General features: G+C 47.3%; 2 protein-coding genes across 3 annotated transcripts in view; one reads left to right on the top strand and one right to left on the bottom strand.

Moving 5' to 3' along the window:
* Window positions 1-14,954, bottom strand: part of LOC8038987 (scm-like with four MBT domains protein 2) — a 72,116-nt gene extending 57,162 nt beyond the window's left edge. For both annotated transcript variants that reach the window (XM_040215316.3, XM_040215315.3), the window contains exons 1-5: window positions 14,638-14,954; window positions 11,471-11,549; window positions 9,209-9,288; window positions 6,362-6,682; window positions 3,265-3,354 (exon numbers count right to left, since the gene is read on the bottom strand). In XM_040215316.3, coding sequence (XP_040071250.1) covers window positions 3,265-3,354; window positions 6,362-6,682; window positions 9,209-9,288; window positions 11,471-11,528 — 549 coding nt within the window. In that variant the 5' untranslated portion in view covers window positions 11,529-11,549; window positions 14,638-14,954. The remainder of the gene's footprint in view (window positions 1-3,264; window positions 3,355-6,361; window positions 6,683-9,208; window positions 9,289-11,470; window positions 11,550-14,637) is intronic.
* A 198-nt stretch (window positions 14,955-15,152) lies between these two features.
* Window positions 15,153-25,505, top strand: part of LOC8038993 (fatty-acid amide hydrolase 2-A) — a 99,244-nt gene continuing 88,891 nt past the window's right edge. Inside the window, exon 1 of the mRNA XM_029972623.4 lies at window positions 15,153-15,669. Within this exon, the coding sequence (XP_029828483.2) occupies window positions 15,475-15,669 (195 nt within the window). The 5' untranslated portion in view covers window positions 15,153-15,474. The remainder of the gene's footprint in view (window positions 15,670-25,505) is intronic.

Here is a 25,505-nt window from a genome sequence, read left to right on the forward strand (position 1 = left end):
CGCTGTCGATAGATGGTGCCATCCGTATCGGCATTTGCATTGTTTGCATCACCAACTTGTGCAGTTCAGCCAGTTCAGCCGGCCATTTGCTGGAGTTGTGCACGCCGTGTTGTCTCTCATGTTTGCTTGTCTTCTACCGAGCGTTTACGTTGTGGCACGATGGGCAAGTACCTGAATAGCTACACGGCTGGCTACAAGTTAAAGGTGATCAAGTTTGCTCTCGAGAACGGGAAACGTGCTGCCAGCAGGAAATTCGACGTCGACGAAAAGTGTGTTTGACGATGGTGCGCTCAAAAGGAAGCTTTGGAAAACACCAACAGCAAAAAGCGCGCTTTCCGAGGAAAGCCATGCAAGTTTCCGGAACTGGAAGAAGACTTGTTCCGCTATGTGACTGAAGTGCGGAACGATGGTTTTGCACTCACAACGGACATGCTGCCCGTGAAGGCACTAGCTTTGGCACGTGCGAGGAACATACCGGCCGGGACTTTCAAGGCTAGTGCTGGCTGGGCGCGAAGGTTTCTGAAAAGGAAGGGGCTCTCCTTTCGACGAAGAACCACGTTGAGCCAGCGGCTGCCAGAAGACTACAACGACAAGGTGCTTAGTTTTCATAAGTACGTCATCGGCCTTCGCCATGAACATAATTATCTACTTTCGCAAATAGGGAACGCTGATCAAGCTCCTGTATGGTTTGACAGTCCGGAGAACTACACAGTCGAACTGAAAGGCAAGAAGAGCGTCGCCGTGCGGACCACCGGCACTGAGCGCCAACGCTGCACTGTGATGCTTTGTGTGACTGCGGATGGGCGTAAGTTACCCCCGTACGTTGTGTTGAAAAGGAAAAGGATTCCCAGCGAAGTGTTCCCTAAGGGAATCATAGTGCGAGCCCAAGAAAAGGGGTGGATGAATGATGACTTGGTGCTCGACTGGGTGAAATGTGTTTGGCAAAACCAACCAGGAGCGTTGTTGGCCAAACGGTCACTTTTAGTGTTAGACAGCTTCCGCGGTCACCTTACTGATAAGGTGAAGGAACAGCTGCGCCGTGTCGGCACAGACATGGCCGTGATTCCGGGCGGCCTCACTGGAATGCTGCAGCCGTTGGACGTCAGCATAAATCGACCTTTTAAGGTTGAATTCCGAAGGCTCTACACTGAATGGATGGCAAGCGGCAGCCATGAGCAGACGCCGACTGGATGGCTGAAGAGGGCACCGCTTGCGACTGTTCTCGGTTGGATCCTGTCAGCGTGGAGCTCGGTATCGACGGACGTTGTATCCCGAAGCTTTAAGGTCACCGGTATATCCAACAGCTTGGATGGTAATGAAGACGACTGCTTGTGGGAGGACGATGCTGCGCAACAGACCACCTCGGACTCCGAGTCTGAGGACTCGTTGAGCGACGACGATTAAGCACATTTGCCGTGTACTGCAATAAACGTTCTTCGTTCGCTATCTGGTACGTTCTTTTTACTTTAAAAATTGCACGTCGAGTGTATGGGCCGCACCCTAAAAATTGGTCCTCATTTCTTGAAAAAAAAGTGCGGCCCTTACACGCGTGTATACGGTATTACTGGCGCATACCGTATCAAGGATGAAAATTTTCACGCGTTTTCATCGCCGGAGAAAAGTGATTAGGGTTAGCAATCCTGAACGCTCGCAACATCCGTCCGCAACCCGCGACGCCATTAAAAGGCTGCGCCAGGCAAAAGTCGCTCATTTCTTTCAAAATGTGTGACACACTTGAGAGAGAAGTGTACTAGTCTGGTGAAATACAGAATTTCCTCAAACTAAGCTTTATTTTTCATCTAACATAAAATAAATTCTTTTACAAAGGTAAGTTGTCTGATGGCATGCATTTTGGCCTGAAAAATTGATGTTTTGGTTATAGCGCGGTAACGCTTACAGTGCGGATTTTCACGACTTCCGCGACATACGTTATATGCAGTCTACACTGTAGTACCACAGTTCCGTGACCGAGGATGCTGCGGCAGAACCATGCAGCATCTCCCGTATACGCTCGTGTCGACGCCGTGCAAGCAGCAACATCACCGACATAAATGGAAGCGAGTCTGTTTGCCTCACAGATTTTGTAACTGTTGAAGAGAAAGAGCGGACTCACTACGCAGACAGTGACGGCAATATTCCTGAGAGACGAAAAACAGATATGATGGCCGAAAGTAATGGCGGTGACGAGCCTGCTTGAGTCCGCATTCTACGAGGCCATTTGGTCATTAAATCTTGCCTCGTTGGATGCAACTGCGGCCATTCTGTAACAGACTTGGTTGGCCTCCCCGAGAATACAACCGGTGGTGCGCAAACAATGGAACGAGGCAGGCCCAAATAGAGAGCCACTTCGCAGAATCGCGTGATAATTTTAACAAGATGTTTCGAGCTTATTTAGCTAAGTTTTAAATAAATTTTAACTGCTTTGTTTTCTCTTCAAATAACCAAAAAAAAAAAAAAGGTGGCTTTTTTGTCCACAATGTTCAAAGAACTAAAAGCGACAGCGGTAGTGTGCTTGTGTAATGCGGGCAAAATGGAATCCTCACGTCGCCGTGTACGCGTGACCTCTCGTCGGTGGTAGATGTGGGTGCAACGCCGGTCGCGAGCTGCAAAAGCCAGCCGTTTCCTCTGTGCTTGCTCCTGGGGCGAAGTACAGCCTCGGCGCGGCGGCAAAGTTAGGAAGAGTCTGTGGCAGCGATGACACGAGCGAAGGCGCATTCTTTTCCCGTGTTGTCGAGCGGTGAAGGAAGGGGGGTAATGTTGACGTTCGGCGACGAGTGGAGAAGGAGATGTGTGCAGATAAACGAGCAGAAGCTCTGCAGGGAAAGTGGGTGCAAGGCGACGACTTTTGGCAGAACACATTTTATGTTTCGAGTTAGCTTTGAGAAGTAGAGATGTTCCAGTGAAATAGAAAGCGGTACAAGATTCAAAAACGCTCCAACGCTACGCGTAGCAACTGGATACTGCCAAAGTGGGAGTTCGTACGACGCAAGTAACGTTTGAAAACACCCGTTTCGAAGTTACCGTTAGCAGATAACGGGGGAAGACGCTCCTCCCACGCTCCCTCGTTGACGCGCCATTACTGGCGGGTCGCTGGGGCTAGGAAACTTCCAACGCTCGTTGACACTGTGCTGCCCGCTGCGAGGCTCCCACCACCGTGGTCTCGAGCAGAGCGCTCCGCACCCAAACTCAGACCTCGTCTCTGACTACTCTGGGAGAGCGAAAGGATCTCAGATCCCTGGGAGAGTCTGGGCATGTGCCACTCACAGAGGCGGCCCATCCGTTGAGTGGGTTCCCCTCCTCCAGGACCAGCAGCTTCATGCCTTCCTGCAGCTGGTCGATGGGCACGGAGCCTTTCTGCAACAGAACGGCGGACACCGCTGCCTCAGTGGCCAGGGCAGTGTTCTGGTGGGCTAGATGGGGGAAGCGTCAACAATCCCGAGGAAGAGGGTGGTCCCGTGATTCAGCCTACGGCACCGAGTAATGTCAGCGAGTTGACAGCAGCTTTTGAGAGCTCTTCGAGCTTTCAAAGGAGCTTGAAAAATTCAACCACCTGCTGCATATGCAATTTTTTTATTTTTAGGATTACGAAGTTAGTGACGGTGCTGAGCAGATGTGCAGCTTTCATAAAAGCAAAAGGATGTGCAAGCCGTTGAAAACATTTTTGCAAATTTATAACGATTCTAAATATGTAAAAACAAAAAAGTGCTAATTGCTATAGATGCTCACCTAATATACTTCAGCAAACAATTTTTGTGCAGGCTATAGATCTGTGGAATAAGCTTCTGGGTGCCATTGGTGCCTTGCGTCTCTTCCAGAATTCGAAAATGCTCCAATATATTTGAACAGTCAAAGCCTGCTAACACGTTTTTCTTGTATGCCCTCAAGCCCCGTTCACGCACTTGCAACCGAGTACGATCGAGAGAGACGAGACCTGTTGAAACCTCTTAAAATTTCTTAGGACGAGAGAACACACTGGCACTCTGGTGCCATCTATGCGGTGACCCCGGAACTGCATTTCACAAGAGCGAAGGTTTTGAGGAATTTCCGAGGTCAAATATGTGTAATGCATATGAGAAAGGCTTATTTATAACGTTGACAAAAGTTTTTCAAACCAAGAAAGAAAAGATAATGCGCGAGAGAAATAAAAAGTATGCCGAACCGCCAAGTTTACACTGCTTCCCTCGTCGTAAGAGATATTAAAAGGTTCCAAGGCACTCGGTTCTAAGAGGTCACAAGTGTGTGAATGGGCCTTTACAATAACGGGTGCGAGTTTATAACACCGACCTAACCCCTCCAAATTTTGTTTTGTTTCGAAAGTGTTTGTGTATGCAATATACGGAGCATGCAGCGTAAACTTCCCTGTCGTACCATCCACTCTTGCCTTGGCCCTTGGAAAGGCTGGCTGCAATGTCCAATAAATAAAGTAAAACTAAGAATGTCATCCTGCACTACTATTGAGTCGGTAAGGGTGTGCGGGCAAAAGTGAAAGGGAAAGAGTAGCCTGCAACAGCCATGGCGCTGCTGTAGACTTATGGATGACACTACACACTCTCCACACTGCAGGCCGAATCGCGGGACGGATCTCGTCTGCCGCACAAAAGCAAGCGATCATCACACCCCTCTTTTCTCAATTTTTTTTCAATTAAAGGCTGCGATCTGGTTGTGACTAACAGCGCAACGACCACTTGTAATGGCTTATGCCAACATACTGGAGCCATCTAGTGGGTAGGCTTGGAACGCTTCTCACCTGCGTATATTTTACGCATTATTCTTTCACCACAAGAAACGGTGATTATTGGTGAAAAAAAAAGTTGCATTTTTCACCCACAATATGCGAAGAAATGGAAGCGATAGCTGTAACACGGTCGTGCAATGCGGGTGGAATGGTGCCGTCATGCACCCAAGGACGGAGGTGCGATGTAACTAATTCTCATAGCCGTCGTGGTTGGCGTCGTGAATGCCACGGACGATAGTCACCGGTGATCCGTGAAGTAAGTGGGTGAGCGCGACGGAAGTTTCTAGAACCATCTAACATTACGCGTAGCAATTGGATACTGCCGAAGTGGGATTTCGCATAACGCGAGTAATGCTTGACAACAAGTTTTCAAACAGACGACACGGAAGACTCTCCTGTCGTAGTGCCGTTACTGGTAAGATGGCCAAGAGGCCAACGGGAAAACCCACTTTCCTGGCCTTGCGCCAAAAGTGGAGAGAACGGTTTTTCCGTAGCGGCGACGACTGGAGACAAGGTAGAAATCTCTGCAAAGTTTCGCCAACAAAGCTATCACCTTATAAATTAGGCTCTGTACAACCTTAGTCAACTTGAATAAATGCAGCCACAGCGAGAGTAACTGAGGTTCATTATATTGAAGGAGCTCGATGGGCACGTAAAATGTTCAAGATGTTTTGTTTTGTTGTAGCCGCGCACTAACTTTAGCCTCAGAAGTGCCAAAAAGACATGCAGTTTCATCTTGATTTTTAGTTCAGTTTTTGTTATCGAAACTTGTAAAAAGAAGCACAGAATCTGCATTTTACTGTGGAAGTGGCAGGATTTTCGGAGCTTCTTCTACGACTGCGAGGTGGACAGAACATACACACTTGCCAGACCCCTATCCAAAAAAGTGGAACAGTTCCAGCGAATCTAAGACAGGGTAATATCAAACCAAACCTCTAGCTTTGGAAGCCATTGAAAACTAAACATGTAACAATGAACAAATCTTCATTCTCCAGGTGAAGAAGTTCTCTAAGGTTAGTAGCCTAGGACCAAACTGACGTTGGCAGAACCACAGCGACATCTGAGCAGACACTGGGAGGATTCAGGATCCACGAGATAACCCATCTGACGAACCTCTACGGGGAATAGTTTTAAAGAAAATAGCCGTCGCTAGGGCAATAACATTCAACAGCCAGTGTTCTTCGGCTTTAATTGGGGCGAAAACGTTCAAACACCGGTGTTTTTCGGTTTTAACCAATACTGCATTTTTGTCACTGGCGGATGCTTATCTATGTTTTTCGGTTAAAACCGGAAAGTGCACAGCCTTGTTTTAAACGATTATTTTTCGGACACATCGCGCACATTTGATCTTGCAAATGCTGCAAAACCTTCACTCGTACGTAAATCGAGAGGGTTCCAGCGCTACTGGATAGATGGCGGCAGTCCGTTCTTTCACTGCAAGCAGTCTCATCTTGTCGTAGCACGGCCGATCACAGTCCAACACAAACGTGCAAGCCAGCCTTCATGCGAGCGAAAGGCTGAAGCTACGAGCATGTTGCTCCAAACGAGGCTCGGTGGGGACGCCGAAAGCCAGGAGATGGCTCCTCCGGCTCCCACTCAAAAGGAAACTCCGCCCGGCCCACTCACCATCTCGAGGACGTAGGTGGGCACCGTGACGGCACCCTGCAGCTCCTGGTCGAGCAGGGCCTCCCAGTCCCGGTGGCGGTCCCTGACGGCCTGGGGCGGCCTCAGGGGCTGCTGGTGCTGGGCGCACCAGCCCAGGGGGTGCACCTCGTTGGCCCCCAGGTCGCACCAGAAGTCGGCCGCCCGGTCGGCCCCCAGGTAGCGCAGCGACAGCAGGGGTCCGCAGGTGGTCACAACCGCCGCCAGCCAGTACGAGGGACCCCCCTCGCTCAGCACCTCCAGCTTCATGCCCGGACGCAGGCCGCTCTCCAGGCTGCGCTCCACCTGAGCGCGGCAGCCGACGACGACCCCGGCCGTTAAGGTTCTAATGCCGCAATGACAACTGAGGCCGTATTGCACAAAGCTCAACGCACGGCCACGGACGATGGTGACGATTCAGGTTTTAACTCTTTCTGTAACACGGGGAAGAGTGGTAGTCTTTAAAGGAACACTAACATCCCCCAGAAAAGTTTTTTTATTTTTTGCTAGGTGATTTATAATGGTGTCGGGCGACTACCCAATACTGTGAACGACTTATTTTTCGCGGGCTCAATATTTCGAGATTTAGATCAAAGCTGAAGTTTTGGAATAATTCACAGGTTCTAATTTCCGCGACACGGTGGGACCTCAATATCGATTCCAATGTATTTACACTTTACCGGACTTGTTTGCGGGACCTATTTCTCGCGAACTGTAGGCGATTCGCAAAAATTAAGTCATTTACAGTAAATATTTTGCTGCAGTCACACTTTTTGTTTATAAGACCAAAAACCTCAACCGCTCGAAACCGAAACATGAGCCCGGAAGCTCATGGCAGGAAGTCACGTGGCTACGCCACTTTTTTTCCTTTGCGTATCCCACGTATGAAGCAGACGACGACGACGACGACGACAAATTTGCAAGCATCATTTGTCATGCGATTGTTTTGCACCTATATCTCTTTTGTTCAATGTTCTGTGCTTGAAGATTAATCGGCTGGTAAAAAGGACAACAGTTACGAAGTAGTGGTTCCATGTCTGTCGCAACGTTGCTCCGTCGTGCGCCGCCATCGCTTTGTTCAGCCCGCGGTGCGTCGCCACATTGAGAATGACGTATACATGTACTTGCTATGGTCTGGGCAACTTTTTTGTTTTTCTATCAACATTTTTGCATTTTTTTCTGGAGGCCACAAAAATGGGGTTCATTTTCTTTTCTATTCTTAATTTGAATGTGTGCCTTAGATGACTCACGACTTTCAATATATTTGATTCAGATAATTTGAATGCCACATGACCATAAAACAGAAAGAAAGCAAACTTCGAGCCGCAAATTGTGTTCTGGGTAGTAGTTGGATCCTTAAGGCCCGTTCAGACACTTGCAACTTCTTAAGACTGAGTTCCTTGGAACCTCTTAATATCTCTTACAACGAAATGACACACTGGCACCATCTATTGGGTAGCAGTGTAAACTTGGTGGTCCGGCATATTTTCTATCTCTCTCTCGTGCATTATCCTTTCTTTTATGGGTCGAAAAACTTCTGTCAACGTTATAAACGAGCCTTTCTCATAGGTATTACGCACATTTGACATCGAAAATCCCGCAAAACCTCCGCTCTTGTGAAATGCAATTCCAGAGTCACCGCATAGATGTCACCAGAGTGCCAGTGTGTTCTCTCATCCTCAGAAATTTTAAAAGGTTTCAACAGGTCCTGTCTCTCTCAGTTGTACTCGGTTGCAAGTGTGTGATTGGGCCTTTATAGGACACGTGCAAATAAAAACTTTGGCGAGCACGACAACCCTGTCAAAAAACTAAGCAAAAAAATTGACAAAACATTTTCTTTTTAGATTTTAAGAACTGTAGTCAGTATATTGCTAGTTAGGAGACATCAAAATGTAGCCAATAAGCTGCTCTTTGAAAGAAAAAAAAGGTTTACTCCAACATCTGAAAAAAGTTTGCCCGATTTAAATGCTGAACTTGGAACGTGCAAGAAAGCGAGAACAAAATGTTCTTAAACATTTGTAACTATATCAAATCACACTATGATGCAAAGAGTGCCCCGTAAATTTTGACCAACTTGGCAGAGCATGGAGGCAGTGTCAGTGGTACCGGTTTACTGTACTTTGCCGCAAAGCAGCAGTGAAATACCAATTGCAAGGGCGGCACTTAGTGCCTTTTAGTTTTAATATTAAAGGAAACACCAGCCAGGTTCGACTGCTACGCGCTAAAGCACACGAATAAAGCCAAGGAAAACGGAGAAAATACCCGGCCTCGTCACGTGATACTCGCTGCTACGTCACCGTCGAGCGATCTCGGCGCTCCAACCGATCCCGCTCGAGGCCAATAGTTGCGACTACGGCGCCTGGAACGCGTCTCCAACTAGGGCGTTGGCGTCCCGTTCCACTTTTGCGTCGAAAGGGGTCCCCAAGTGGCGACGAGCGACGTCGCAAAACGCCTGAGTGTCACGCCATCAGATGTCACGGTCCCGGCGGTTGGTCGTAAAACTTCCAACAAAAGGCACAAGCAAGGCGCACATCGTTGTCGTCACGGCATTTCGACTTCCGGCTGCTGAAGTGCCCGTGGACCGTCAAGCGGGAGGGTGACCTGCAGTGAACAGGCGCCCGCCAAATCCACACCCGCTGCCACGCCGCCGCCAAAATCGCGATCGGCGTGATGCTTCTCAGACGTTGTCGGGCGGAAATCGAGGCACCGCTTTTTTTAATGCGGTAAACGCACCGGTCGGGGACGCGTTCTGGACATTGCGACAACCTCGAGCGTAAAAGGTCCGTCGCGTGTGGCGAGAAGGTCGTGCCCCCGAGTCCCAGGGACACTCACATGGGCGAAGGCGGTGGCCGGAACGGCCTCACTCTGCGTAGCCTCCAGGTAGTCCTCCCAGTGGAACTCCGGCTCTTCGTCTGAAACACGCAGAGGACCCGGTGTGGGGCTCAACGGCGTGGGGGAGACGGGGAGCCACGACTATCCCACAACAAAAGACTCCGGAATGGGACGCCGCGAGTCGTCTCGACGAGCGTCCCGAGCGGCGGAGGCGGTTCGGAAACGATAGTAATAATACTCGATTATTCCGTGCCTAGGAATGACAAGAGTCTCGATACGACACACATACGTAAATATGTGAAGAACACGCCCAAAGGGAATTAACGTGGCTGCGATATGTAAAGCAAAGTTTTGCATTCTTGTTTACGGGACACGTAATCTGTAAAAGCATGTAAATGTACACTTGGGGAAATGGCATTGAAAGACGTTGCATGTGGGCGATTGGACACACCTCCCGAGAACCAAGATTAAACAAAAGACGAGTGTCTGCTGGAATGTCCAGGCACGTGAAAGTTACGAGAGCATAGCAAGCTGCTATGTATTTGTTCATGAATTATACTATGCAACAGTAAAGCAACCTGCACCACTCTTCGACTCGATAATGTTTGTAAGCCGAGGGTCGGAAGAATAGATGTAAACTTCTTGCTGGCCTTTGTTGAAGGCCCTGCCTTTGCTGCTTTTGGAGGGGAAGTACCATCAATGGCACTCCATGCATTGCACAGTCATGACTGCATGTTAGTGGGAGGAAGAAGTGAATGACGAAAAAAGAAAACTCGTGACCTTGTGAAAAGCGTTTTTATCTTATTTTGCAAATTTTGGATTGTATATTAAAGAAGGAATTATAGCTGATTCCCAGTTTTTCCATTTGCAGAGTTTATTCTGCGCCCTATAGACCTTTCCAGCGGCAGTCTTGGAAGAAGCGATTTTCAGCGCCCGTCCCTGGTTTTGAGAGGGTACGTCAGTGTTGCCCGACAGCGCTGGGCTGTGGGTTTTTTCATCTACGCAGGCTGTGGCAGCCTGCGTAGGCGCACTTCCGGAAGCTGATGGAGGCTAAATTGCCGCGTTCTATTTTTCATTTTGTGTTCCATGGCGAGTAGAATTTCTCGGGGTTTTTAAGAATGCATTGTACTATTTTTGGGAACAAAAACAAAGAAATGAAAGCTGTTTTGGTGAGTCCGTGCACAACAGAACAAATGCAAAGTTTGTTTCATTTTATGCTAATCTTTTAACGGCACCATACACTCAGCCGTGTCAATCTACAAAGGTCTTAACCGTCGAAAATATTTGACCGCACAGGATATACGAACTGCATGGATATTCCCCGCCCACAACATGAAATTCAACGAGTCTAATCAATCGAACAGCATATATCGTACGTACCCCACGGTGCCGTGTTATCCGAGCAGGATTTGAGAAAGGTCTCAAATAACACAGCATATCCAATATACAGTGTCGACGACAGTCACTTCACGACGATCGACGGAATCCGCCGTGTTTTGGGGCACATGTAGAAGAGAGTTGCTTTTGTGCACAGCTTCAAAGCAAAAGGACAAACGTGTCTATTTCGTCCCCACACCCTGGACCCGACCCTATCAGCTATTTTTTGCGAAGACCCGGAACATAGCCGGGAAGGCTTTTTGGAAATTATCTCAACGGAAATAATCCTCCAAGAACATCGAACTGCCCGCGTCGCGGGCTGCTTGACGTTCGCTCTCTTCGTTCGTTTCCTGCAAAGGCCGAGCAGGCAACGAGCCCTGGTATTCCCTGGTTCTCACAGTGGAAGATAACACACAAAGGGTAAGCATCCTAAAAAGAGAAATGAAGTAAAAATTTCTGAGAAATTCCGGTGAACTCCGAATGCACAATGCAGGTGTTGAGTCACGCTGACCGAGTTTCCAAAGCTCAGGCGGGTGGCATACATTTCTGGCTGATAGGGGTCGCTCGATTTGCAAAATGGCGGCGGCCAGAGAGCTCTTTTTGCAAAGGTCTATAGTTAGCCAAAGAAAAAGGATATTTCATGATTTCTGTAAAGGTTCACCACAAGGGTGGGTTACTAAGCCGTATCTTGGTAACAGTATCAGACTTCACGACGTGTTCAAGCTGCGATAGTGCCAAATGTTGGTCTGCAGAAAAACAGGCTCCATATAGTCTATAAAACTTTGGGCTTCCCTTCTTTCTACTGATGCCAAGAAAGGGCACCATCTAGCTATCCCAATTATTAAGTCACTACTGAAAAGAGAAAATCCCAGAGAGAAAACTTACCATGAGCTCGCTTGCTTCCCTCCTTCTTGACACAGGACTGACTCCTTGTCTCAGTCATGGCAACAGAATGTCACCAGCACTGAAAACATAATCACGCTACAGCAACTCTTCAACAACTGTAAAACGTGCATGATCACTGTACAAAATTAAAGTCTCTCAAACAGACAACCAGGGACACAGCACACATTAAGATTCCAAGTCACTGGGATCTATATATGTACACTGCGCAACACTGTTAGCATGAACACGACACTGGTGTTTTTCCGCATTTTACGTCTACAAAGTGTTGAAAGGCAAAAAATATTATTGTTAGCATTAGTGTCCCAAATGAGCACTTTCCACTGCATTAGTGATTTTGATGACAGCCTTTCAGATCTAGGTAGAAAAGAAAGAAAAATAGTGATTGCTTTTTAGCAGTAAGTGTTGTACAGTGAACATATTCTCGAAGTCAAAAAGAAACCAGAATGAAGAAGCGTCAACAGCAAGATAAACATAATAGCGACTGCCCCATTTAGCCATTGGAAGTATTACTCACGACGTCAGCTATACCTGGACCGTTTTTCTGTCACGACAGACTCTGCAAGTAGCATGCTCCCAAGTAGCACGCTCATCATTTCTTCACCTGTCTAAACTATAACAGCACATTGAGACTAAGACGGACGATGATTGCGCCAGAGCTCACCCCAGCTTAGTCAGGTTTTCAAGTCAAGTTTTCAAGATTAAAACGCTAAGCACATGGCAGCGTAACAAGAAAGCTCCAGGATTAAGGAGTGGCTGCCTAGCTGATATAATTTAGTTGAGACTCTGTCAAAAAGATGTTTCAGTTTAATATGAGTAAAAAGTCACCACACACTGCCCTGGGATAAAGTCAAAATCCAATTTTTGTTTTTTTTTTTTTTTTTTTTTTGTGCCAAAGCAACGAAGGGCATCTGGTACGCCCCAGCGGAGGACTGAGGATTAATTTTGGCAACCTGGGGATCGTTAGGCATGCAACCGAAATCACGGTTTATGCGGTGCCTTCTCCACAATAAGTCGTACAGCTTCGGGAGGAAATTAAAAGATGCACGGAATTTGTGTCTGCCGAGACAAGAGTCAGATATCCTCCAATACAGTTAACGGTCAACATATCTGTTCCCCGACACGAAAACATTTCATCCATCTTTTCAGCTGCAAGGTTTTCTCCGGACAGTAATGCCAGTGCCTACTGCCGTTAGAGACACAAACAAGTGGGCAGGTGTGTGCAAGGGATTACTTTCCAGAGAGAAAACCTCAGACAAGTGCGGCATGGTCAGCAGTACAGGCTTGATGAGAAATCGAGACATTTGGGGGTCAGGTGCAGATGGAAATACAAACTAAATTAGCATGCCAAGGAAAAACAGAGTTATGCTTTGAGCACAGTTTGCAAGAGCAACTCATTGCAAAGGTCACTAGTTCCATCAAACATCCTCTCCCGGAGACAAATGAGCGTCGTCACTGATAGAACAAGTGCTGCTCCAAGGGTGTCGGTGGTATGAGTATGTGAATATAGAGCATACCAACAGAGAGTGCAACAGAATTGCTTCTCCACCTACAGAGCTGTCGCAATGCAGGCTTCGTGTTTTCTAAAAGCATATGTAGCCTTTCTTCAAGCGACGCAAATCACAGGATGATTACTGACTTAGGAAGGGGTCCATACATTCCCTTCGTTCCCTGTTGGACAAACACCGCTGGCTCACACACACCTGGGTTGGACATTTACATGTATGTTTTAAAAGGTCAAAGAAGTGGCGTCCGATTGGTGGAGGCAAGCGCCACACTTCTGTGACCTTTTAAAACATGCATGTAAATGTCCACCTAGCCCCCAGGGGGCATGTAGCCCAGTGAAGAGGACAAATATACGGCCCTTGCCATTACGGTTTCATTATACTAGACTGCACCTTGGTGAGGTGGTTTAGCAACTGCCTCAGTGCCTGTCCTAGCTGGCATGCAACGAGCGACGGTGTTGCCTGATGCTGCCATAAGTGAGCCGTGGCTTTGTGGGGCAGCAAAGTTTGTTACGGCCTCAAGAGTGCGAACAATGTGGCGGGAGATAGTGCTGTCACACAAACAGTGGCAGCCCAGTTGAAAATTCCCATTAAGTGCGAATTGGAATTTTTTTATTGGTACAATTGGATTTTCAGACAACCAATTGGTCACATGACGGTGGGAACCGACAGAAACCAATGGGAAACATTTGGAACCCATTCAGGTTTCAGCTGGAAAAATAATTCCAATTGGTGAGACCCATTGGCCAGTGTGCTTGCAGTTGGAACCCGTTAAAGATAATTGGTTTAATTTAAGACCAGTTGGAATTCAAATTGAATTTAATGGGAATTCTTAACTGGGAGCACCAGCTGGTTAATGCCAGACGTCTATTGGCCGAGTTATGACTAACCCAGTTACGACCACATAGAATATAACGGTTGGAGGAATATTAAACGTTCCCCTCAACACGAGTGTCGTCAGCAGCTCTCGAGCTGCAAGTCTAGCATGCCAGATAGCCGAGAAATACGCGGTGGAACCCCGCTGCGTTCAGCTGTTAGACGTCATAACACAGTTCAGAATGTTGTACCCACCACCGCTGTACTGGTATTGCTGCATCAAAGGGTACATGATCTGGCGCAACGTTACGAACTGCCATCTGCAACCGCGGATTCGGGTTGCAGCGATCGTGTCCATGGTTGAACAAAAACAGGTCCTAATTTTCGCTAATTTTTCATCTTTCGAAGAACAGACGACGCAGTGACAATCTGCAGGGTCAAAAATAAAACTACGTTTTTTGGAACGGGAAATACATACAAGAGGGAAAGAACGGCGCCCTTGGCTATCTTCCCTCTGATTCCAGTTTATTATGCCTCTTTTAATGGGGCTTAATGGTTAGTGTTAAATGAATTTACACCTTTTACTCGGGTTACGAGGAAATGTCAGTGTGTCGCACCTTTCGGGTGTGACCGACGTCGCTGCGCGTTCGGCGGAACGAAACCGACGAAACCACGCGCAGCGATGCCGTTGCCGAACACGCGTCCGACGGTGGATCATCACGCCCGATGTCCGCGTAACGCTCGATTCTTCGCGGAACACCAAGATCCGACGAGCATGTGTTTCGCCAGCGACGACCAGCGTTCCCGATGACAACGCATAGCACGTACCGAGAGGAGACAAGCGCGTGCTGCGTGCGCCGAGATGACCGCACTCCTCAGCTCGCCTCGTCAACTTCCACGGCACAGCGCAGTTTCACGTAAGTACGTTCACTACTCCTGGTATTCCGGTTCCCTAATCCATCTCTGCTCCGCTGATTCACTCCACGTGAAGAGCAACGCCGAAGCAGCGCTGGCCGAAGCTACGGACGCACCGAGCGCAGCCAGCGCAGCACACCCGAAAACCTTCAAAACAAACGGTGTCCAATGCGCAAGCGCGATGCGTCTGCTCGTTGGCTCTGCGGGTTCACTCGTTCACTCAATGCGTTCCACTCGAAAAATAAACTTATCTGCTATCTATCCTCGACCGCGTAAGCCGAACAAAAACTCAATTTTTTGTTTTCTTTTTTATTTGTTTTCGCATTGCAGACGACAAAGCAGTGCGCAGTTGCCAAGGCCGGCATAGGGAGTCACGCTGTAGTACGTTGGCTGCCAGTAGAATCCAGTAGAATCGCCACTTCTAGAAAGAATCCTCCTTCGTTGCGAGATCGCACGCTCAGCAACTCAGCACGGTGTTCACGGTGTATTCCAACACGGCAACCGAGATCCAAACATGATCCTCCGCAGGCGCCGTAGATTTCCACGGCTCAGCAAGCCATGGCTTAGTAGTCAGTTTTGTAGCCAACGGAAGCCAGAGCCGTTAGCCGCTATTTATTAGATACATATCGCAGCAGACGCTCCGATGAAGTGGCGGACCAAGGAGAGTGGGTGATCGTCACAACCGCTGGATCGCGCAGGGTGTCGTTTGTTCGCCGCTAATTCCGCGCGTCCCTTTCTGCGAGCGTAATAATGAATCCCGTGGCAAGTAAGATGCTCGTGAAGTGTGTGTTCGCCGTCATCCGTTGGATGCAGACGGTCAACGAGTTTCTGCTAACGTCGCTTTTCTCGGTGATTCACCGAACGCCGAAGCCACTGCCGCCGATCACCGACGAGCTGCTGCTTCGGTCGGCCACGAGCTTGGCTGCGCAAATTCGAACCGGACAGGTGAGCAAACGGGCCGCTAACCACCACGCGCAGCTGTCGCGACGAACGCACAGCGTCCGCGCACCGAGCCCTGGCTGTCGCACGTTCGAAACGAACAGCGGGCCGCCGCGTTCCTCCTCCTTCATTACGCCATATCTGTCTCAGTTGGGTGACGGCAGCAACGGCTTGGCGAAACACTTCTGCCCACGAATTCGGAGCAGATTAGGAGCCCGACGTTCTTACGCCAGAATAGCCAGTCGACGCAATTTTTTTCTTTTTTTTTTTTCGCAACTGCGGTTATTTCTTGCCGCCAGCTGATGACGGAGAAATGCCGTGCGCGTTTCTCCTCTGCGCGCGTCGTGGAAGTCCGACAGGCGCGAGCGTGCACTGCCTTCTCGGGATTCCTCGCGCGTGCGCTTGCCCGCGGAGCACCACCGGGCATTGCGGTCGAAGCGTTGTTTACTTTTCGTGGGGTTCCGCCGTTGCTGAAGATATTCACATGCTGGGAAATCCTGTCAAGGGGTTCCCACAGCTTTCTTTGTCTTTCCCCGGCTTGCCCCATTGTGTTAACGGCGAATTAACATTATTATTATTATTATTATTATTATTATTATTACTATTATTAACATATTAATAATACCTGCCTGCGATGCCCAGTGCTTCGTCGCCGGTATATTGGTAGGATGTTGTTCAATCACAGTGACGATAACAGCTCCGAACACAACCATTCGTTTCCTTTAGAAAGTGAGGACTTTTATCAAACAGTTCTCGCGTATCGCACTACCGGAGCCTTTGAAGCGTGCTTTTAAACGCGCGCCACGCGGTCACGATATTACCCTCGGGGCGCGCGCTTAAAAGCATATGCTTCAAAACCTCCGGTAGTGCGGTACGCGGAACACGGTAACGGATTGCTAAAAGTTCCTAATTAACTCCATTATAATAACAAAATTAGTGTCAGCTACCCAGTTAAAAAAAAAAAAAAAAAGAAAAAGAAAGTTAATTTGACGGTGTCTTATTTTTTTCCTTTTACCTTTACTCCGTACGCTTGTTCATCATCCCATTGTTTGAGAACCTCGGCGTTTCACGTTTCTGACGTGTGGGACCTTTTGTTCCGCCTAGCTTATTAGTCATCTGATACGGAGTGATAGAGTTGCCCGGCCGTCGCTGCAACGATGCGAGCCATAACGATTGTTAAAGGTGCGTCGTCTTCTACCGGAGCAGTCGGAGGAAAATGCGAAATTCAATTAATTAAAGCTGCAGTGTCTTCCGCGCTTGAGCCCCCCTTTCTTTTCACACTCAGTGAAAATCTTGCAGCCATATTCAAACCAGAAAGTTCCTCAACTGCAACAATTGTTCAATCAAGTGCACTCGCACGTATACTCTCCGGAATAAATGCACCGTTCACCGAATGCGCGGTTTGACGTGACATAAATTTCTGCTTCGAGCGAGCGATACGTCGAAGCCCTTATCTCTAACCGCGCATTCCGAAGAGGGTTCGCTGTAGCTCACTGCAACTGATAATAAGACATAAAGCGACTGTAAGTGCGAGCGAAGCAGAACCTGCTCCAACCCCTCGATGTGTTCGTGTTTGTGAAATGCGACAAATGCGAAGGAGTGATGAAGTGAACAGCGTCAAATATGCGCCATTACACGAAGCCCATTCCCCGTGCCGCCCTCGAAAGCAAATGTTGGTACTAAATTTCAGGTGTCTCGCACGTTCGCGCAACGGTGCTGGGCGGTGCTCGAAACACCAAGCGCGAGTTTTATCGAGGGGCTTTAGATGCTACAAAAATCGATGGATCCTCGGGAAAGTAACGCAAAGTTCCTCGTACGATCGCCATTTTGGTCCGTGGAATTATAACAGTTTTCTTTGACCTCTTCGTCGTTGATGAGGCGACCTAAATTCCCGGTGGCATGCAGGTTGCTTTATAAAGACATTTCTTGTATACCGAGATTTCGCTATCCACACACCGGCGAAGCGTGCTTGATGCTCGGCAGTATTGAAAAAAAAAAAAAGAAAAAGAAAAAGAGGAAAGTAATGTTTTTGTTTTGAAAGATTGCCGGTCTTGGCAGCCCACTAATGTGAGCTCGTTCCGAGCATCTTCAAACATGGCGTCCATACCCTCTCTTGAGGACGAGATGCTTGGGTGATCCTCAGTGGCGTTGCTAAGGCCTTCAAACATGGCGTCCATGGAATACCCTCTTTTGAGGACGAGATGTATGGGTGACCCTCAGTGGCGTTGCTAGTACATCTGCCTGTTTCTTCCTTGTCACATCGGTCATATAACAACCGTCTGCAGCCATGTTCGACGCATACTTACGTACAGGGGCGGATTTAGAGGGGGGGTCCGGATGTCCTGACCCCCCTCTTGATTTCTGCGCGTGTAACTTTTAGGGCGTCAAACGAGGGAGAGGGGGTTCCTAAACAAACGGTATGCTGACCAACACCTGACCCCCCCCTCAGGAAATTCCTGCATCCGCCCCTGCTTACGTACAGGGCATTTCATAGGAATTCAAATCATTAGAAGGGTAGTCACGGGGAGGCAGTTTCTTTTCTCTATTTCATTCACTGCTTTTCCGCTGATTATTTTTTCTGCGTGGTGGCACAGGTGCACGCGTGGCGCCAGAAAACAAAGTTTCCTTCTGGAAGTCTGGAGTCGACGCGACAGTTCAAACGGTTAATGAAGAACGCGTATTTTCCCTAAGAAAGCAAAACGCAAGGTAAAAAAAAATATCAGTACTGTGATACAGCAATGCATGTCAATAACGAATATATATTCGACCGAAGAAGAATCTTCCAGCGCAGAAACGTTTCCATAATTTCGAAGAATCGTCGGGCCCTTCTCTTTGCGATGCGAACGCATATCAGGAAAGGTTACTGTCTCACGGTATCAGAAAGGTGAGATCGATATTAATACATTGTAGTCGTTCCCTGTTTTCCGACGTAACAAAGGAGACGACAATATAACATGCAATCTCTGGTACCGCATTGATCGAAAGTTCCAAACAAAGTTTATTGCTTATTAATTACAAATATGACATATGCTTATATTTTTAACTTTTCGTGTTCTATTTAGGTAGAATAATTAATCGCCGTAGAGAGTGTATCTAACGCGCGGGTTTGAAGCTACGGAGGCCTGTCCAAGCAGGACACTGCAGAGCTTTAGGGCGAATTTTTTTTAAACGTGATATGCCAGACGCTATTTACAGTTACGAACGAAGAAAGTGAGACGGGGGAAAACATAAAGCAGTAGCGAGCGAGTATGCACCCATATGCTGGGAATAAAGCGAATCTAAACAAAAGGAACAATCATACGCCACTACATACGTTTACGCACACTCGGACAAACGTCAAAGTTGAAACACACGCTCGTATACGCAGTTGATCGCAACACACTAAAGCAATAGTTAAACACGCATCAGAAATTCTAAACCACGTACACTCAGCACCGTTCAAGGAATATGCATATTGTCACGAATGGCAGGAGCACAAGTGGGCGAACTTGTGCCGAAGAAAGTGAGAACGAGCGTCGAGGCAGCGGAAAAGCTGGCGGCGATTTGGCGTCGTAACAGCGAGAGAAAGCGAGAACGAACGATTGAATGAATCGGTAATACGGCGCTCGGCTCTTCATCTAGTATGCTCGTCGTCTCGAATATTCGACCTAGAATGTTCGGGAAAGAGCTAGAGCGAGGCTGACTAGGCCAAGGTCCTTCTGGCCTCCATATATCTCTTACGCTCGATCGAGGTAAGAGTACAGCGAACCTTCTAGAAATCTAGATGAACGGAGAAGCGTATCTCCTCAGTCATGCACGCGGCGATATCAGAGCTGTCCACCCACTTAGCGATTCAGCCCTGTGGGGCAGTAAAGGAAGCGGTGGTAAACAGACAGACACAGAGTGAGGTGGCGCAGATAGCTGGACGGAGTCATCCGCAGGGCAGTGACGGAGGGAAAGGGAGTTAAGACAGGCAGTCGTAGACTAAGAGGTTACTGGTGGTGGGAGGCTCGAACGTAACAATGATTAAAGGGGGCTTACTGGCCAGGGTGAAAAGGGACGGGAGGGTAAAAGGTAGTGGCCCAGTCAGGAAAGTGCGTCGTAGACGCTATGGTCAAAGCTAAGGAAGACCTCTGGGGTAACAGGGAGGGAGGTAACCTAGTAGTAGTGCATGTGGGACTTAGTGATGGGTGTTGAAGGGAAGGAGCCAAAACCTCGGCAGACACATAGAGGTTGGGGTACGTAAGCTCAGGGAGGTCTCTGAGAGGGTGCATGTGCAAATATGCGCAATCCCAGAGGTCTGGGGACAGTCTTTTCAGACAGAGCCAACGACTTCAGTATGGCGTATTAGAAGTAAACAGGGCGGTGTATGCGGCTCGCTCCGACCCTTTCGCATGGGGCATTTACTACAGTGGAGCCACAGGTAGCACGATAGGGGATAGGATAGGGCGTCACGTCGTATGTTTCTTCGGAAACCACGGAGCCCGGAGGGCACCGGTGTAGATGTACCAGTACCAGAGTCGGGGGACGCTCCTGGGTGTGAGTACGCCAAGAACAGCAGGGAGAGCAGGAGGAAGCCTCGTAGAACTAAGAGAAAGAATCGGCTCAATATAGGCCTCATAATCCAGCAGGGAGGTAGAAATGGAATGAAGCGGGAGGAGATTCGTGAACAATTAGAGGCTGAAAATTTCACAGTGTTTGGGGTAGCGGAAACTCAGAGATAAGAAGAACCACCGCACATGCCAGGCGCTACTCCTGGATGGGATGCAACCGGAGGGGAGGTGAACGCAAAGACGGAGGTCTAGGCATGTTAGTTAAAGAACAAGACTGGGAAAGAGAGAAGGAAAGCTGCAGTGAACACTTATGGCTGAAAGGTAGGGTAACAGGTCTGGACACTCTTCCGGAGCTTGCTTACCTGAAAACGGGCAATATCTCAAGGGAGGAAAATACAGAGCACTTTACGTGTATATCGAGGGACATCAAACAAATTGGCCTTAATCAGGAAATAATTATCATATCAGACATGAATGCCCACTTACAAGAGTTCGACGGATTCACGGATACAACCGGTAAGTTGTTAGAAGATTTCTATGAGGCCCTGGACCGTGAATGCACAATTAATATGCGACAAGAAGATACCATGGGAACGAAGCAACTCACACTCAACAATAGACTACTGCCTCGTATCCCACAAACTGCATGACAGGCTAGGAAGTATGGAAATAAATGAAAAAGGTACAAAAAGCTTAGGAAGTGACCACAAAAGAATAAAGATTAAATTTTGCGCATCCGAACCAGAACAACAAGCTCAGGAACGAGTGGGTAAGCCGAAACTAAATGAAATTCAAATACACACACACAAAAAAAAAAAGTAAAAGTATTGAGAACATAGTATCGAAAGAACCAGGCTGAGAATGGGCGTATGAGGATTTAGAGGGCCCATGAAACGAATTTTGGGCTGGAATAAATCAATTTACATTGAGATTTTACTAATCGCACATCGTTCAGTGGGTCAAAAGAAAAAAAAAAGGTAGAAAGTCAAAAGCCTGGCTTTGAGTACGAAATTTTGAAAATACAGCGGACTATTTCGTACCTCCTTCCCTTCGTAAGCTCTGCCTTTTGACTGTGACACATCCGCGGTCCCCACAGCGCGTCCCAGGCGCAAACGCATGTCACGCGACACCGGACCTCACTTATTCCCTTCACGCCTGAGCTGACATTGTGGTGGAAGCTACGCGCTTGCCGGACCAATCATCCGCCTCCCTTTCATCACCTGACCTCATTCTCTGCGCGTGGGTATGCGCGAAAGAACGTGATCACGTGGCAAAAGTGTGGCGGGCCCAACGAGCACGTAGCTTCCACAGCACTGTCAGCTTCGGGGTGAACGGGGCTAATCTTCCGGGGAGGATGGCTATGTCCGGGTACACAAACGAGAGTCCGAGCAAGAGGGGACTCTCCCCTTTCCGTCTTCTTGACCTGTTTGGTAGAATGCGCGATGTATGAGTTGAGGAGGAAAGCTATACAGGACAGAGTTTGAAAAGCGTTTCATGATTAATAAGAATCTTTAAAAGAGAATTAGTGAAGCATCGAATTAAACAGAGAGGAAAGCAAAAACGAAGACACAAACCAAAAAGCTGGTGGGATAAAGAGGTCAAAATAGCCGTATTGCGGCGAAAAGGGGAGCCTTGCCAGCTGAAGTAGCATAAAAATCGGAGAACTTTCAAAAGCAGAAAAGGAAGGCATCAGTTTAATTACAGGCCAAAATTGGGAGTGCAGTGGATAATGGAAATAAATGAATAAATAAATAAAGAAAAATAAGTTAGGAATGCGGCAAAAAGTTTTGGGAGCAGATTAAGCCGTGGGGGAGAAAGACAGAGGGTTTCCAACACTTACTGGCCACACAGGAGGGGAGAAGAGTAGAGGGGGAGGAGGCACCGGAACATATCAGGCGGACAATCGAAGAGGCTTTCTCCCAGTTTGAGCAGCTGGGGACAGTGGATAGCACTGACAGCAGGGGTGTAGAGGAAAAGCAGAATTGTGTAACAATGGGGGCGACCACAAGAGAATGGGATAAAGCAGAAGTAAAGGTTTCAGCAGGTACAGCGACAAGTCCAGACGACATACCCATGGAGCTCATTAAGACACTAGGAAAACCAAGTAAATTAAAGTTACTGTGTGTGACTAATCAAATAATTATGGGAGAAGAGGTACCCAACGATTGGAAACTAAGTAGAATGAGACTAATATAGAAAGGCAGAGGAAACAAAGACAACACTAAGGCATATCGCCCAATAGCGGTAACTCGGTTATATACAGAGTAGCAATGCATGCAGATAGTAAAGCGGAGAATGGAGAAATGGGCAGAAGATATGCAAATACTGGGTGAGCTCCAAAGCGGATTCCGAAGAGACAGAAGACTGGAAGATAACTTATTCGTCGCCACACGATGTATAGAATTAGCAATGAAGAACCAAACTCCATTATGGTTACATTATTTCGACATCAAGGGAGCATACGATAATTTGAGCCAGGAAAAACTCTGGGGTCAGCTGAAAGAGTATAATTTAGATGCAAATTTGGTTAGGTTTCTTCAGCAGGTGTACGCAGACCATAAGGTAGTTATAACATGGGAAGCAGAAACTACGCAACCAGTAGCAATAAAAAGAGGGCTCTGACAGGGCTGTCCACTGTCACTTCTGCTCTTCATGATATACCTCAGTGAAATAGAAAAGAAATTAGAGCAGAGCAACTTAGATTTTGATGTGAGTTACATGAAAGGAGGGAGAAATGTTTAGATAATACCAGGACGGATGTATGCGGACGACATAGTACTTATGGCAGATAACCAGGATTCGTTACACGGACTAGCTGGAATATGTTGAGAGGAAGGGGACACCTTTTGCATGAGTTTTAGTAGTGACACGTCGGGAGTAATTGTGTTTAACGACGAAAAGAGGGAACCCCTGAGGATACAAGACATTGTAATACACCATGTAGGAAAATACAAATATCTGGGAGTCTGTCTCAATGAGGGAAGGAAATATCTAGACAGGAACACGAGGAGAATATAATTAGAAAAGGGAAAATAATTTTTTATCTACTTTGAATCTCAAGGCATTATGGAACTATAATAGATATGAAGTGGTCAGGGATATAGGGAAAGGAGTGATGGTACCAGGACTGTCTTTTGGCAATGGGGCGCGCCCTGTGTATGAAATCAGATGTTCAATCAGGATCAGAAATTCGACAAAGAAGCGTAGGCAGATTGGCACTATAGGTGCACATGGGACGACACCAAAATGAAGGAGCTCAGGGGGACATCGGCTGGTCGTGTTTTGAGAGCAGGGAGGCAATTAGTCAGTTGACATTTGAATAAAGGTTGACCGAAATGGGTGTTAGGCTGTGGGCACGGAAGATATTAAACTATTTGTACATGAAACGTTAGCACAAAAAATGACAAACCAAACCCGAAAGCTTACATTTCAATTTCTACACACGATTGATGAGTCTGACCAGACTACTTGAGTGGAAAAGGGAGTGAAAGCGGCAACAAGAAAAAAAATGTGGGAGGTAATGAAGCAGGAAAAATCAGCTATAACAATGTACAGGTCACAAAAACTTTTTCTAACAGCGTTGTGTTCGTTCACTTCTCGTTCTTGTCCCTTGTCTTTTTTGCGCTGTTTCCAAGTTTGTAAGCATAATTGATAGGTTTACTGCATGCACAGTGCCAGAGGCGCTCATATTGGTCGAGGAACGCTTTCTATTTATTTCTATTTATTTGTCTTATGTCCAGAAACAGCCGAGGCCTTAGTACTGGTACACACTCACGCACAACATACAACATACAGTACGATGATGCTCCATAGCGATCTTGGTGCGACTGGTTTTAACGGTTTTAACGATCCTTTCGAAGCATTAAAAGGGTCCAAAATGGCGATCACCATGGTAACCGACTGCAATGAGCCAACCGCTTTGAGAGCTTTCGTCGTCTGTATGTTGGTATATTTTTGTGTCCGGCTAGCAGGTGGGAAGGCAATGGCGGTACTTTCCCTGATCCAATGACTTTAGTGTGCTCTAGACCACTCGGCCACCTCTCTCCCATGCAATGATGCTAATTTTCCAGATTTGGAGTCACTAAATGAGCTACGTTTAATGTATCGGCGCTCCGTTTCCCGATCTGCTAGTGGGCGCCGCCATCTTTGTGCTAGAACAGACGGAACTGCCTATCGTCACAATTATAAAATGCGACTCCTTCAGGTTTAGACACGGTGGTAGGAAGCTCGGGTGATATCGTTGTGCTCTGTCGCAAACCATTTTAACATTTTTCGAGAACGAAAAAAAGTTTCCTGCAATTTCAGATAAAGCTTAAGATAACTGGCAACCACTATTTTAAGCACCAAGACGGCTGAAGTGTCTACCTTATAAGCAACGTTACTAGAACCACTCAGTTGGGAAACTGCCATAGAGCCTGCGTTGAAAAATTGCCTCCGATCCGTACTCGAGAACCGAACTAATGGCGATCGCAACGCCGCCATCTCTCCCGCAGCGGCCACTCCGGGAACTTCACGGCCGCACGAGGCACTGCGCGAGGAACCGACGACGCTCTCGTTCGCTCTGATTGGAGGGAGACAGCGAGGAGAAACTAGGGCAGCTAGCCTTCGCGTCTAGCCACTAATCCTTCGACGTGGCACTGTCTTCTTCAGGACGTCTTACGTCCCGAAGAAGACAGTGCTACTGTCCAAACGTCGACGGATGTCAGGCCCCTTTCTTATTATTTTTTTTTTGTTTTGTTTTATATTTTATTTTTTATTTTGCAATTTTTTTTAGGTGTTTGACTTTTATTCCGCCATTTCTAAGTGTACTCTCCGCGTATCTAGCGTTCTTGTGTCTAGCCTCGATTGTTCTTGTAAACTAATACAGCTTTTTTTTTTTTCGGAACTTTACTCTCTTTTTTTGCGTGACTTTGATCCCCATTAAATTATATTATTTTTATCATCCCACGGCTGGTGTGTCTGTGCACCCTACTTTTACCTATATACCAACAGAAACATGTGTAAACCTTCCCCACTTTTATATATATATATATATATATATATATATATATATATATATATATATATATCGGTTTATGTTTTTTATTCAAAACAGATTATTTTTTTTTTTAAGTGTCTTTACTGCTACGTGAATGCCGTTTTTGTTATATGTTTTTCGAGCTCGGCGGATACCCGAGGGGCGAACAACCGTCACTGTCTGGTGAGTAATTAACTAAAATTCGTTAATTAACTTTTTAATTAGTGAAAATTTTCTTATGGTTCCAATTAGAAATTTGCTGAGCGTCCTCCGAAACCCCTAAATTAGTAAGT

This window comes from Ixodes scapularis, unplaced genomic scaffold (assembly GCF_016920785.2).
Source record: "Ixodes scapularis isolate PalLabHiFi unplaced genomic scaffold, ASM1692078v2 PGA_scaffold2__306_contigs__length_199485367, whole genome shotgun sequence".
NCBI classification, from domain to species: Eukaryota; Metazoa; Arthropoda; class Arachnida; order Ixodida; family Ixodidae; genus Ixodes; species Ixodes scapularis.